This window comes from Bufo gargarizans, chromosome 9, assembly GCF_014858855.1.
Source record: "Bufo gargarizans isolate SCDJY-AF-19 chromosome 9, ASM1485885v1, whole genome shotgun sequence".
NCBI lineage: Eukaryota > Metazoa > Chordata > Amphibia > Anura > Bufonidae > Bufo > Bufo gargarizans.
This window is the reverse complement of record NC_058088.1, coordinates 25,838,543-25,852,885: the sequence shown is the minus strand read 5'-3', so window position 1 is coordinate 25,852,885 and position 14,343 is coordinate 25,838,543. Positions and strand designations below refer to the sequence as shown.

Below are 14,343 nucleotides of genomic sequence, written 5' to 3'. Positions count from 1 at the left end.
GGGGGCGGTTTTCTGCGGCTGCTACCAGCAAGTAGACACCCTACTTTCTGGTAGAAAGGTAATTAGCATATCATAAAAGTAAGTTTTTGGCTAAATCTACTGAACGAAAATTATTAATACCTTAATGTATGGCAATATGGCAGGATAGGGATTATAAGTAGACAAAAAAAAAAAGCGTTTAGTGGGGTGACAGAAGCCCTTTAATGGGACTAGGGCCTATATGGGGATGATTAATGAGTGGTGGTATAAAAGGAGGCATTTGATCTGTGTCAAATGTGTCTTATGAAAAGACAAGTTGTGGTCAGGAGAAGTCATCATAGTGATCTGTGTAGGTTTGAGGAAAAAAGGAAAGAAAATAACTCCACTTAGAGCACATATCACCCGTAAGTCACTGAGTGGGGGCCTAAACGGGTTAATAATGATTAATTAGTTAATGATTGGGACCTAAATGGGTATGGTGTATGGTAATGGTGGATGGGCATTATTTGGCCTGTATATAGTATTATTATTGGTAATGTTGATATGTACTGGTATACTGTGGGGCACGGTTCTATAAAAAGTGGCATATCTATAGGTTAGGGATGCAATACTTGTCTTGTCCCAGGTGCTACTGCCTGGTATATTTTAGGCTGTCTATATACAGGACAGTAATAATACATTTACCCCAATATACGTTAGATTGAAAAATATTTTATTGCGGTAAACATGCCATCACTTAATGCAGCACAGGAGATCTGTGCATTATACACATAGCAATGCTGTCTATGAACCATACAAACACTATAAAATATATATGTTACATTACATATAACTGTAAAATTTTAATTTAGCAATTCAATCAGGTCATCAGTATCCTTCTACTTTATATACAAGAGAGCTTTAGTAGATGCACATATGGAGGGATATAAGATGCAGAAAGACACTAGAGCACAAAACTATATTCCAGAGAATCTTTGGTGTTTCTTAAAGATCATCTTCATCATAGTCTACTATTGGAATGTTTATGTAAGTTCTTAAAGAAATATTTGTAGCCCATTTAATTAAATAGTTGGATCTTCCAGAGCAAGAGCTGCTAAATGTTTATGGACATGTAATAGAAGGACCGGGTCTGCCAGAGTAAGATCTGCTAAAAGAAGCCGACTGGGAACTTAAAGTGGCCCTGGGAAAAAAAACTAAACGTGGCCCCATTTTGTAGGCAGGTTTAAATTAACAGGGAAACACAAAAAGGTGGGGTCAGCAATACCATAGTGCAAGATACCATCCCAGCCAGGGGCGTTGTTAGGTCAAAACATTCGGGGCTGGAGACCCGGATGTTTTGTCCAGTGCCCCGAATGTTTATGCTGGTGGGATTTTTTTTATTTTATTAGGCTATTCCTAGCCGTCTGGGCAATTCCACAGATCATTCCCCAACCCCCCTTGTACTTGTTCTGCTACTTGCAGGCTGCGCGGGCATGAGTTCAGAACTTCAGTCACTTCGGTCCGCAATTCTGTAGGTGTTGATGGGGCATCCTCTTTAATTAACTCCAAATAAATGGACTAGTGTATTGAATTATAGTGCCATGTTATAAACTGTGAACTATAATGGTCACATTTTTTCCCTGGAGTACAGTATAAGGAAATATTTACCGCAAAAGTGCGATATTATAGACAATCCGTGTTAGTATGGTCACACCGTTGTAGGACCATATTGGATTATATGTTGTGGGACAGTGAAATGACTAAATCCTACAAAATGCTACAATTTCCAATCAAGGCTCTATGCAGTAAACCAGTGTTCCTGAACTCCAGTCCTCGGGGCCCACCTACGGTCATGATTTGAGAATATCCCACAGAATGAATACCTGTAGTAAGTCCTGATGCACTGACACTAATTATATCACCTGCTCAATAGTAAGGAAATCCTCAAAACATAACTGACAGGTGGACCCTGAGGACTGGAGTTGAGGAACACTGCACTGGACAACACAAAGATTTATAACCTTATGCTATGAGGGAGTGGGCTTACCCTCACTCCATACTGTACAAACAGTATGCCTCTAGTGCCCCACACTATGAAAAACTGTACATTTATACAAATCCAGCAACATTTTTGTCACAGATACCTGAATTATACACTTTAATATACTATTCATTTACACAGAAGCTTCTGTATTCTTGGTTTCTGATATTGACTTTGATTTCTTGGAGTCAAAAACGGACTCACTCACTTCTTCTGCCAAGACATTTTTTAGAATTAATCTGATTGATCTTTTAAATTTGCTTTTGATATCCTGGCCCATTAGCACGTAAATGATGGGGTTAATACAACTGTTCATGAAAGCGATGGCGACAAATATGGTGTCAACAGTGAAGGTGAATTGGTATAACTCTGAGTGACTTGGATGTAAAGCCAGAATTAGTCCTGCCACATGGTAGGGAAGCCAACATATGAAGAAGCCAATGATGACTACAAGGATCACTTTCATGGTCTTGGTGTTCTTTGTAAATCGATCTTTAACCCTTTTAATTAGTATGCTATAACAGGTGACAATGACAAGAAATGGAATGATAAAGCCCAATAGTAGACGGGAAATGGCAATAAAGTTTTCCACCCTTTGTTGAGAATCGTGTCCAGTTAGCGAATAGTCTTGTTCACACACTTTTCCATGGGAATTATTGACATTCCGAAAGATGAAGGATGGGCTACTCAAGATGATGGCCAGGATCCACATCACCGCACATGCTATATAAGCCTTTCTCAGAGTCCTGTGGTTCTGGCACCATACCGGTCTCATCACCAAGGCACACCGATCAATGCTGATCATAGTCAAGAGAAGGACGCTGGCAAACATGTTGATCAAAAGAATGGAAGGGATAAACTTGCAGGCGAAAAGGCCAAGGGGCCATCCCACAGTTATATTCATGATACTAAACGGCACAGAGAGACAGCACAGAAGGTCGGCCACTGCCAGATTAAAAAACCATATAGTGTTCACCGAGCGTTTCATCTCAAAGGCTGTTATCCATACCACCAAACCATTCCCAGGAACACCAAGAATGATCACAAGGGCGTACAAAAATATTGCAACCCACTTGTAGGCATTCACACCTGAAGGAATATCCAGTGGTCTTAGAGTAGGGTGTACAACATCACCATAATCATAATCAGTGGAAGTGATGTCCATGGCAAATGGATCCCTCAGCTTCAGCAGTTTCTGCGATCACCTGTGAAACATAACAAATTGTTTTGATTCATTTTTATCCCAATTCTTACCAAAGTGGTTACTATCAATAATCCATTATCAATGTTAAAGGGGGGGGTGTGCCGCAATGATATTGATGGCCTATCCTCAGGATAGGTCATCAATATCAGATGAGCGGGGGTCTGACTTTATGCACCTCTGCCGATCAGCTGTTTGAAGAAGCTGCAATGCTCTTATGAGTGCTGTGTCCTCTTCACTGTTTACCTGCATGCCATCCAGATTATAGTGGCGTTGCAGTATGTAATTACTACTGCTGGTGCCATTCAAGTGAATAAGACATGCAGTTGTAATTGCACTGCACTGCTGCTACAAGCTACATGACATTTAGGTAAACATTGAAGAAGACACATCACTCACAAGAGAGTCACAAGCCCTTCAAACAGCTGTGGGGGGTGTCGGTAGTCAAACCACCGTTTATCCGATGTTGATGACCTATCTTCAGGATTGGCCATCAATATCCTTACAGCACACAACAAATAAAAAAAACTCCTCTCATCAATGGACAGTAAAAATAACTTAAAGGGAACCTGTCACCAGTTTTATGGTGTCCTAACTAAGGGAAACATAAATAAGTGACTGATTCTCTTAGCAAAATGCTGGGTCACTTTCTTTAATTGACCCAGTCAATCTGCCAACATCTTGTATTGAAAAGCTCCAGCTGATAATGATGAGTCATGAATATTCATGAGCTCTTGACTCTCCCCGCCTACCTGCTGCTGATTGACAGTTATTTTCCATAGGAATCAGCAGCAGGTGGGCAGGGGAGTGGCTATAGCTCTGAATAAATAAAAAAAACGCTGGACTCACTGACATCACACTGGACTCAAATCAGCTCATTGACATGCAGCATCTTTGTGTGTATATTATGAGGTAACCATCTGTCACACCAGTGAGTGAATACATCTAAGGTACTTTTTAGTAGTTAATGATTGTATATAATTAGTTAGATTATAATTAAATATCCACATGACAGGTTCCCTTTAAGTAATACTAGACAGCTGCTGCAAAGGCAAATAAAATCTTAGGTTATATGCTTATGTAGAATGTAGATTAGCCTGTATAATAATCATTAGTCAGAATTTGGGTCGATTAGAATCAGAAGAAAAAAAATCCAGATCGAATTCTTGAATTTTAGAATCGATTTGCTCGGTTCTATTCTCTAGCCTAAATTTCTGGAGACGGGAAGTTGATCCACGAGTGTATTGATTGATATGAAATACAATTCGCTTTTTCATAAAGAAGGTCTGCAGCAGCTGAGGTATTCAATGTATTATTATAGTCGGCATTCCCGGATAACAGACACCCTTAAAGAAACAAGGTCACTGCATCTCAGTGGTTAGAATAGGAGAAGGAACTTCTGACATATGTGATCTGTGATAGACTTCTTCTGCTACAGCCACCTGGGTATAATCAGGGTGTGCCATTAGAATGTGACCAGAAGGTGTCCCTGTATATTAGTCACGTAAAATGCTGTGTGTGTATAGATGGGGGGGGGGGGAATATTTAAATATCTTCCAACTATACATTTTCTTAACAGAAGGAGAGGCCAGTGGGTGATTCTTCCATGCACCTTGTATGCTAAATCAGTGTCTTGCTCAGCCTCACATCCATGACACCAAGGCTACAACTGCAAGAGATCTTACTGACTTGATTTTCTTAGGGTATCTGTTAAACCAACGTTTCTCACTGTTTTATCCAACTTACCCCGTTTTCCTTAGCACATTATCTATTCTTGACATGTACATACATTTCCTGTATCTGCTGCTATTCAGTCACACTTACCAGGAGTGGAGCCAGTGGGTGTCCAGTGATGGCTTTCTAGTGAAGTTTCCTCTTTATAAAGGGTTTGGGGCGGACGTCAATGCAGGATATCTTGCATCACTTGTAATACATTGTACAACCCTCTGTGCATACTGACCACAGCAAGTTGTTCCTATTCTCCATTATCTGTTGGGAAATTAGCAATACTGGTAAATGATAGTATAAAGGGAAGTGAAGAGGTGCAGGGATGGTAATGGTGGAGCGTCAGAGTCAATGTATTCCATGTACAGAGGAAGAGGTCATAGTAAGACACTGACTATGGTCCACCAGAGACAATGTGGTGAAGTAGGAAGATAAATGGTTGAAGGGGTGTAGAAAGGAGGGAATCATAAAAGCAGGGTCTTGAAATGCAGGCCTATAGCAGTAAACTGAATCTTTGCCCCCTGATGGGAGACAGGAGGCAAATCTGAGACAGGGGTAACCAGATATAATATGCATTTGCAGTAAGCCGGATTGGGACTAATGCACACTGGCGCAATACTAAGTGCTGACTGGGTCAGGTGTAGGTATAGTTAATAGTTTTTGTTTGTGACGCCAATTGCAGGGTGCGCAGGTTATAGTCTCAGGGCCCTTTAAGATGTAATAACTCACGTACCAGGTGAGGAATGCCAGAGTGGGGATAGTGTCTCTGTGTAATGTCAACGGTGTCTCCTACCTTGGCACGGCTGGACTCCTGGATCCTGGCTCACTTGCAATAAATTGAGTGTTGCTAGTAGGAGTAATTGAGGTATTTTGGTAGCAATAAATGAGATCCAGACTTGTAATATAATCCAACTTGTCTTTACTTAATGCAGCATAAATCCATACGAGTTACAGCAATAGTCCTTTAGGTCCCAGCAGGTATTGGCAATATGTGGCAGGGATCAATATCTCTTCTGCTTCTGATCATATGCCTGGAGAATCTGGCAGGTATCTATCTTCTGCTCTGACTATCTTCTGCTTGGTATGGGCCTGACTAGCTGAGGAGGAATTTGGCTTCTCCTGGTCTCTGGATATGTACTCACAGGACTGCTCGCAGGGAATGCTTCTTCCTGGAGGCTGGAGGTGGCAGCTTGCTTGTCAACCAGCTGAGGCTGATGGATCAGGCTGGGAATGTCCTCTGGTCTCAACCGAGACATGGTTCTGATTTGGGATCCCTATTTTCTAGGAGCTCCAACTAACACAACCTTCCCCTAGCTGGGGTGGCTGGTACACTCCCTAAACTTCCTTCTCCTCTCCATGAGACAGGACATGGGACCGGCCCACTTCTGCTCACAGAGGGGGGAACTAAACTGGAATGAACTATTCCAGTCTAGCAATACTAAACTGGCTAAGGTCCTGCTCCATACTGCATATAATAACAGTAGTGACAATATAATTACACTTGACATGTGGTAGCAGGGAAAGAGAGTTTGGTAACATACTTCAGGGATGTTACACATTTAAGGGATTCTACCAATTAACCTCCCTGCTTTAGAAGAGGCAAATGGCTTAGTAGTAGACTGGCCACACAACCTACAGGGAAATTTCCCAGTGGGCCGATACCCAGGGGGACGCCCAAGCCCTCCTCATCTGATACTCTCAGCATTCATTAATGCTAGGAGCATCTGGTACTTATGCACCTGGCAGGCAGAAGAAAGTGCTCTCCTGTATTTAACTATATTTGTTGCCCCCAGGATCCTGTTCTGGCCCCGCCTACTTATGTTGGCCCGGCCTTCTGTCAGTTTAGACCCACCTACAACATGGGGCCACTTTTTAGGTTTTTTTCCAGGGCCACTTTAGGTTCCCTGTCTGCCCTGACCAGGGGCAGACTGGGAATGTAAAGTGGCCCTGGAAAAAAATTGATTTGTAGTCGGGTCAAAATTTACAGAAGGCAGGGCCACCATTGCCATATTGCAGCACATTGTACAACCACAGCAGAGCCAAATACCACAGTGCATCTCCATATACTGCCCCAGAATTACAAAATACATCCCTAAAGACTACCACTGGTTGGCCAAAAGAAGGGCTCAGGCTGCACCATGGGCATAAGCCCATCGGGAAGTTTCCCTGTAGAGTTTATGGCCAATCCGCCCCTGGCCCCGACAGGCTTAAAAGTGGCAACAGGTTAGGCACAACAAACTGGATCTGTGGAAACAGATTTGGCAAATTCACAGTCTCTTTATGAGGCAACAGGCCTATTACTTCTGTTGGTGTTGCAGTCACCCATTACCTTTTGAAATAACCCAGTAGCAGCTGCACATGCAATGCATTCCCAAATTGCTGCCGATGTTAAGAGGCAACCTCCATTTTAGCATGGTGGCAGAGAGGGTGGATGGGAATACCGATGATTGTCCATAAGATTATCTCAATCTAATGGTGATTTCCTAGTGTTAGTGTGGGCTAGTGGGAGGAGAGGGAGGATGTGGTAACTTCTCAGTGGGATACAGTATGGGAACAGTCCAGAGGAGAGATTTGTTGTGAGCTTCCAAGAAGACATGCAGGGCAAATGTTAAAGCATTTGATGAAATTGTATTTTCTTGTTTTCCACATTGTGTAGACACTCTTCTCTTGTTCCTTAAATTGTCCCCCTTAGACCCTACTATACTGTAAACCTTCAGAGTAACCATATTCTCCCCATGGGAACTCATCTCAATTTCTTTCTGTAAGAATACACCTCTCACACAGAGCCATAAACTCATTACTTATTTCTAAGGCAGGGAAAAACAACTTAGGCTGCTTTCACACTAGCGTTCGGGTGTCCGCTCGTGAGCTCCGTTTGAAGGGGCTCACGAGCGGACCCGAACGCAGCCGTCCAGCCCTGATGCAGTCTGAATGGAGCGGATCCGCTCAGACTGCATCAGTCTGGCGGCGTTCAGCCTCCGCTCCGCTCGCCTCCGCACGGACAGGCGGACAGCTGAACGCTGCTTGCAGCGTTCGGGTGTCCGCCTGGCCGTGCGGAGGCGTGCGGATCCGTCCAGACTTACAATGTAAGTCAATGGGGACGGATCCGTTTGAAGATGCCACAATATGGCTCAATCTTCAAGCGGATCCGTCCCCCATTGACTTTACATTGAAAGTCTGGACGGATCCGTCCGAGGCTATTTTCACACTTAGCTTTTTTTTGCTAATATAATGCAGACGGATCCGTTCTGAACGGAGCCTCCGTCTGCATTATTACGATCGGATCCGTTCAGAACGGATCCGATCGAACGCTAGTGTGAAAGTAGCCTTACATACTCCTTTATATTGTCTCTCTGCAAGTATCTTAAAGTTGGATAACATTTCTTCGAAGTACTTGGGCCCTGAATATAGGGGTCTGGTCTGGAGTCTGAATTTGTATTGCTGTAGAAGCTGGGAACGGCTGCAGAAGAGGGGCCAAAGATGCCTGAGCAGTAAACGTTATCGTTTGCAGGAGAAGTTATCATGGTCGTATGGGCTGGATGGAGAGGACAAGGAAAGATGCCTAAAATCAGAGACATCACCGGTGAGTAACTGGAATTGTAGAGGATGTGTTGATAATACTCACATGTCTGTTTATAGTAAGTATTTATCTTCCCCATTAAATTTCCCCATTAGGGTACCTGCACACAAGTGCAGGTAAATTTGCAGAAGATCTACATTAATTCCATCCGGATTTCTGTGTATTTCAGTGCCAAATTTGCACATGAATCTTGTGTTTTTGGGTCGATTTTGCTGCAGAACTCAACCTTCCACTAAAGAGGGTGAAATCCTTACCAAATATCGCAAACATAATTGACATGCTGCAGATGTCTAAATTCTGCACAGAAGAAAGCAAAGTATACATGAGATTTGTGTGATTATGTAAAATCTGCTGGTACCATATTATGCTGCAGCTTTTATACACTTGAATCTGCGTGTTAAAAACCGTGCATATTGTTTAACATGTACAGGCGGCACTTGGTTGCAAGGAAAAAATTATAAAGAAAACTTTATATTCTGGTATACCTCTCCCTATTGTAAACCACACCCTTCCAAACCATAAAAAATGTCACAAAAAAGTGGGTGTGGAACCACTGTGCCACGTGACCAACCACCTCTAAGGGCGTTGTCTAAATGAACCCCTCAATCTTCACAGTATCCCAAATGGTGGGGATAGAATTTCCCGATGAGAACACCAATGTCACATCCACTTCAGGTGGGTTGGCACACGAAGCAGCTGGCCCAGGCAGGCGAGTGGGTACCAGTGCAAAGCGCCAGAGGTACAGACGTAGTCAACAGGCTGAGTCGTAACCAGGAGCAACAGTGCAGGACCAAAGGAAGAGGCAGAGGGGTAGTCGTACAAGAAATGAATGGGTAAGGGCAGGCGGCTCAGGTACAGGTCAGGCAATCCAGGTCAGCAACAGCGGAGTCAAACGGAACAGGCCAAAAGATAAGTGCAGGTCATTTGTTCAGGAACACAGGAACGTAAGAATACAACTTTAGCAGAACATAAGAACCTTTGATGCTCAGGCAACTGGGAAGAGGGTTGGACCACTTAATATAGGTGCAGGAAGGCTGGGAGTGGACAGAAGGTCACCTTTAATATACACACTACAGGAAACATGCTGGGAGAGATGCTGCTCCTGCAGCTGGAAGGAGACCATGGCGAAGGCGGCTGGGGAGGATGATGCCCATTAGAACAGAGCCCAGGACCGCAGTGGTGAATAGAGAAGGCCAGTGGCTGACCATCGGCACTACATGCCCTGGGGAGGACTGGGCTCGCCCGAACACAGAGCCCAGGACCGTGGAGGTGAGTACGGGGACATCGGCAGCCAGTTACCACCGTAAGAAGAAGTCACATCCTAAAAAACCTCACCCCATCAAAGCCGGGTGTCCCTAGAAAAGCATTTTAAAATGTTAGAAACTAAGGAAGTGCTGTGTCTCTGTCCTCTTTAGGCCATGAGTTGGTGAATAAGTTGCTGAGTAAGTGTCACGGCTGAGGATGGGGGAAACCCTCAGCCGTGCGATGCCAGGTGGTGTAGTGGCTACTCGGCCATGAGAACAGGATAGGGAGCAGGTCACCTCCTCACGCATCCCTACCCTGACCCTAACTCCTAACCTGCATGGGCCGACCTTTAAGGTAGGAGGACCCATGCGCAGGAACCTCGGAGCCCTGTCTTACCCTCCGCAGATCCCTGAGCTAGGAGCTGGGTAAGACGACCTACTCCTCCTTGGCACGGAGGAGCAGGAGTCTCAATGGCCAAGCTGTTGGGAAAAAGGGGGACATGAACAGTAATATGGAAATGGCAGGCGAACAAGAAGTTCACCAACCTGCCACAGCCTTGCTGACTGGATCCCTAAACAGAGAGGGATCCAGAACCGTATGCTGCACAGAAACATAAGAAGGTCCCAACAGAACAACATGCTACACCACACACATAAAGACATAGGCATAACAACTGTACTTTTTATGACCACAGGGGTGGCTCTCACAGGCAGGTCAAATACACAGGAGGCTGCTCCAGCTAGCAGGGCTGAAGCAACCTACTGAGCCTTGCTAGACACTCAGGCTATATAGGCCAAGAAGCCACACCCCACAGTCAGACACACCCAGTGACATCACACACACACACTGGGAAGGGAGTTAACCCTTCCAGCACCACAGAAGGGAAAACACCAACTTAAAGGGGAAGTGCACACAATACATAAACACAAGTGCACACCTACACAGATATCACACACAACCGCATGCACAGCATAACAAGCTGCCACATACATACTGTTGCCAGCGGCAACCACAAGTGAGGCAGATACCACAGGCCTCACCTGTGATTGACAAGCAAACTAAACCGCTGACAACCGCATGCGGTTCAGGAGTCACGGTCATGGCCATGGCCGTGACACTCCCCAGACAAACTACAAGTGCTTACAAAATACACACACCTAACATAGAGGTTGCTAGGTGCAACCGCATGCAACTGCAGCCAGCTGCCTAGGCACGCTCAGGCTGCTGCTGCACATACACATGAGACAAACAGTTGCCCGCGGCAACCATAAGTTAGGCCACACGCCAGCGGCCCTCACCTGTGGTTTTAACCCACACGAAACCGCAGGCAACTGCATGCGGTTAGAGAGTCACGGTCATAGCCATGGCCGTGACAGTAAGAATCAATTCCATTTGCTAGTTAACTTCTGTGCAGCTGGTTTCAGGGGTGGACTGGGAACTCAAAGTGGCCCTGCAAAAAAACCTAAAAGTGGCCCCATGTTGTAGGTGGGCCAAACTGACAGAAGGCAGGGTAACACAAGTAGTCAGGAACAATACATGTAGACAGGGACAACAAGTATGTGGAGCCAGCAATACCATAGTGCAGAACAAAATACTGCCCCAGCCTGAGGACGGCAATACAGTTCAGGAGGGCACCTGCTGCTGGCCAGGTGTATAAGTGCCTGATGCGTCTACATTAATTAATTCTGAGAGCATCAGCTCTTTATATACAGAACATGAGGAGGGCTTGGGAGGCCCCATGGACTCACTGGTAAATTTCCCTGTAGGGTCTACAGCTGAATTACAGCACTTGCTCTTTCTATTGCCTGTATGCTACTGACCATGAGTTGTTTTTTTTTACAATGGAACTCTATAGTGAACGGATGCCACTGTATGACATCAGTCTGAGCACACTTTAACGTATACATTTTTTGTATACGTTAAACCGTTGGCAAAAACATGATGTGAAACCAGCCTAAAATCTGCAGATTATCAAATTTTCAGGCACCTAGCTCCAATCTGTGACTTGTGGGAAGGGAAAAAAAGCCAGATTGAGAGCAAAGTCTTTTAGCCACATGAAACCTCAAAAATTGGATAAAGTCATGTAGGATGCAATACCTTCTGTTTGTGATCGTGCAAGTTATCGCCACTTGTCACAAAAACTGAGAGGGACAAGTGGTTTAACACTCTGGCAGATCACTACTATATTAGGAAGCTGGAAAAAATCTGATTGATATGGTTGGCTTTGAAAAACCAAAACTATTTTAAATTTTACAGCATTCACTGTTCAATAAAATTAACATATTACTTTTATTCTGCAGGTCAGTACAAATATAGCGATACCAAATTTATTGATTTTATTTTATGCTTTACTACTTAAAAAATATTTAAAAAGCTTTGAAAAAAATGTATTTTTATTGCCATGTTTTAACACCCATAACATTTATGTATATTTCCATCTACAGAGCTGTGTGAGGGCTCTTTTTTGCAGCGCCAGCTGTAATTTTTAAAAACAGAGATTTGGGCTTTTTTTTTTTCATTACACCATTCACCATACCAGATAAATATTTTGATATTTTATAGTTTGGACATTTTCAGATAAAATGAAGAAAGGGTGAAAGAGAGGGTGATTTAAATTTTTAGATCTTTTTATAACCCCCTTTTTAACTTTACCTTTAGTTTTCCTAGGGTCCTTAAAGATGGTTTACTATTTTTGTCTACGGTAAAATTACTTTGGAGCAGATTTATCATAGCCCGGTGGCAGGACCGGTGCAAGGATTTTTGCCGCCCTAGGCAAAGATCCATTTTGCCGCCCCCTCATGTCACTCACTCACTGACAGACACACACACACTGACAGACAGACACACATCACTGACAGACAGACACACACTCAGACACTCACTGAATGACGTAAACAGAAACTCACTGACAGACATACTCACTGATAGACAGACACACACTTACTCACTGACAGACACTGACTGACAGACATACACCTACCCACTGAAACACACACATAGAAACTCACTGACAGACACTCACTCACTGACAAACACACAGACACTTACTGACCGACAGACATCCACACTCACTGACATACACTCACTCACTGACATACACACACAAACACTCAATGACAGACACACATACATTTACTGACAGAAAGACAGACATACATACACTCACTGACATAAATACACAGGCAGACACTCACTCAGTCAAACACTTAAACACTCACCTCCCTGGGGTCCAGTGTGGTGCAGCTCCTCAGTCCTCCAGCGTTCCGTATTCCGGCTTCACAGATGGCGCACGAGGGAGGAGTGGGGAGCTACTAGAACAGCCTCCCTTGCCGCCCGCCTCCTCTCTTCTGGTAATTTACTGGCAGAGCAGGCACCTGCCATCAGGGTAAGCAGATGCCTGCTCTGCTTACCCAGATGACATCCACCTCCTGGCCCCCCTGTAACGGGTGCCCCCAGCAGGCCGGCGCACTAGGCGAACGCCTAGTTTGCCTATATGGTTGCACAGGCCCTGCCCGGCGGTGTACAAAGGGCTATAATACCCATTTGCGCTGGTGCATGCCCACCCCCTCCCCACCTTCACCACACCTCCTTTTAATTAAAATAGGGAGGTCAGCGGGGTAACGACAAAAATTTTATGCAAGTGTCATTGAAAAATGTGCAGTTTGTGGGTTTTTCATGCCACAAATATGACAGATTTTAATTATAAATGTGGCCCTCCTATGTTCCTATAAAGCCATGCCTGAGGCATGGGATCTTTACTATGGCAGGCCTGAGAGCCTTCACAAGGCTCCTGGCTGTCAAAGCAATCAAAAGTTTCCCACAATCTCATCGTGGGAAGGGGGAAGCACCCCGCTCCTGGTACATGATCTCTCAGATTTTGTGGTTGCAGTTCACCACAGCATCTAAGGAGTTAAATACTCTTGATCAGAGGTGTCTCCAATCAGATTCTCTTAGTCACGGTTTTCTGCTCTGGCATATTGATGTGGGGCAAGTGCTAGAAGCAAAGTCGCCCAATGTACTCGTTAATGCATTTCACTTGAATATGCAGTATTCTTTATTTTTCTGCTTCCTCAATGTTCATTTTTCGTCTCCTCCTTACTAACGTTCAGTTTCTGCTCTTTCTTAATTCTATAAATACTTTTCCATTACAAGTTAAAAACAAAGATGTTTGGCAATCTGACATGCCTATAGCTTAACCCCTTCTGCCCCAGGCCAGTTTTCACCTTCCTGCCCAGGCCTATTTGTGCAAATCTGACATGTGTCTCTTAAGGTGATGATATCTCTGGAATGGTTTTACTTATCTACCTGATTCTGAGAATGTTTTCTGGTAACACATTGTACTTCATGTTAGCGGTAAATATAGGTCAAAATTTTTTACCTATATTTATTTTTAAAAATTGCAAAATTTTAAAAATTCACAATTATCTAAATTTGAATTTCTCTACTTTTAGACAGACAGTAATACCTCATAAAATAGTTATCAATCAACATATCCTATATGTTGGCTTTATTTTGTAAATGTCATTTTATTTTTTAGGATGTTAGAAGACCGTTTTTTTAAACACCAAGTCAATTATAAAGTCATGAGGGGCT

The 14,343-nt window shown here is 43.9% G+C and overlaps 1 protein-coding gene across 2 annotated transcripts; it reads right to left on the bottom strand.

Annotated features, from left to right (window-relative positions):
* Window positions 1–670: 670 nt before the first annotated feature.
* On the bottom strand, window positions 671–5,085 carry LOC122946215 (C3a anaphylatoxin chemotactic receptor-like). Of its 2 annotated transcripts, none has more exons than XM_044305658.1 (2): window positions 5,025–5,085; window positions 671–3,204 (listed from the first exon to the last, which is right to left on the bottom strand). In XM_044305658.1, exon 2 carries the CDS (start codon window positions 3,162–3,164, stop codon window positions 2,133–2,135), a length of 1,032 nt encoding a protein of 343 aa, XP_044161593.1. In that variant the 5' UTR covers window positions 3,165–3,204; window positions 5,025–5,085; the 3' UTR covers window positions 671–2,132. The 2 variants fall into 2 exon arrangements, with proteins under 2 accessions (XP_044161593.1, XP_044161594.1); XM_044305659.1 differs by lacking the exon at window positions 5,025–5,085 and adding an exon at window positions 4,947–4,970.
* Window positions 5,086–14,343: the final 9,258 nt, after the last annotated feature.

Excerpts from the sequence above, each read along its gene's own strand:
- LOC122946215 (XM_044305658.1), bottom strand. The coding sequence starts at position 3,164 with ATGGACATCACTTCCACTGATTATGATTATGGTGATGTTGTACACCCT.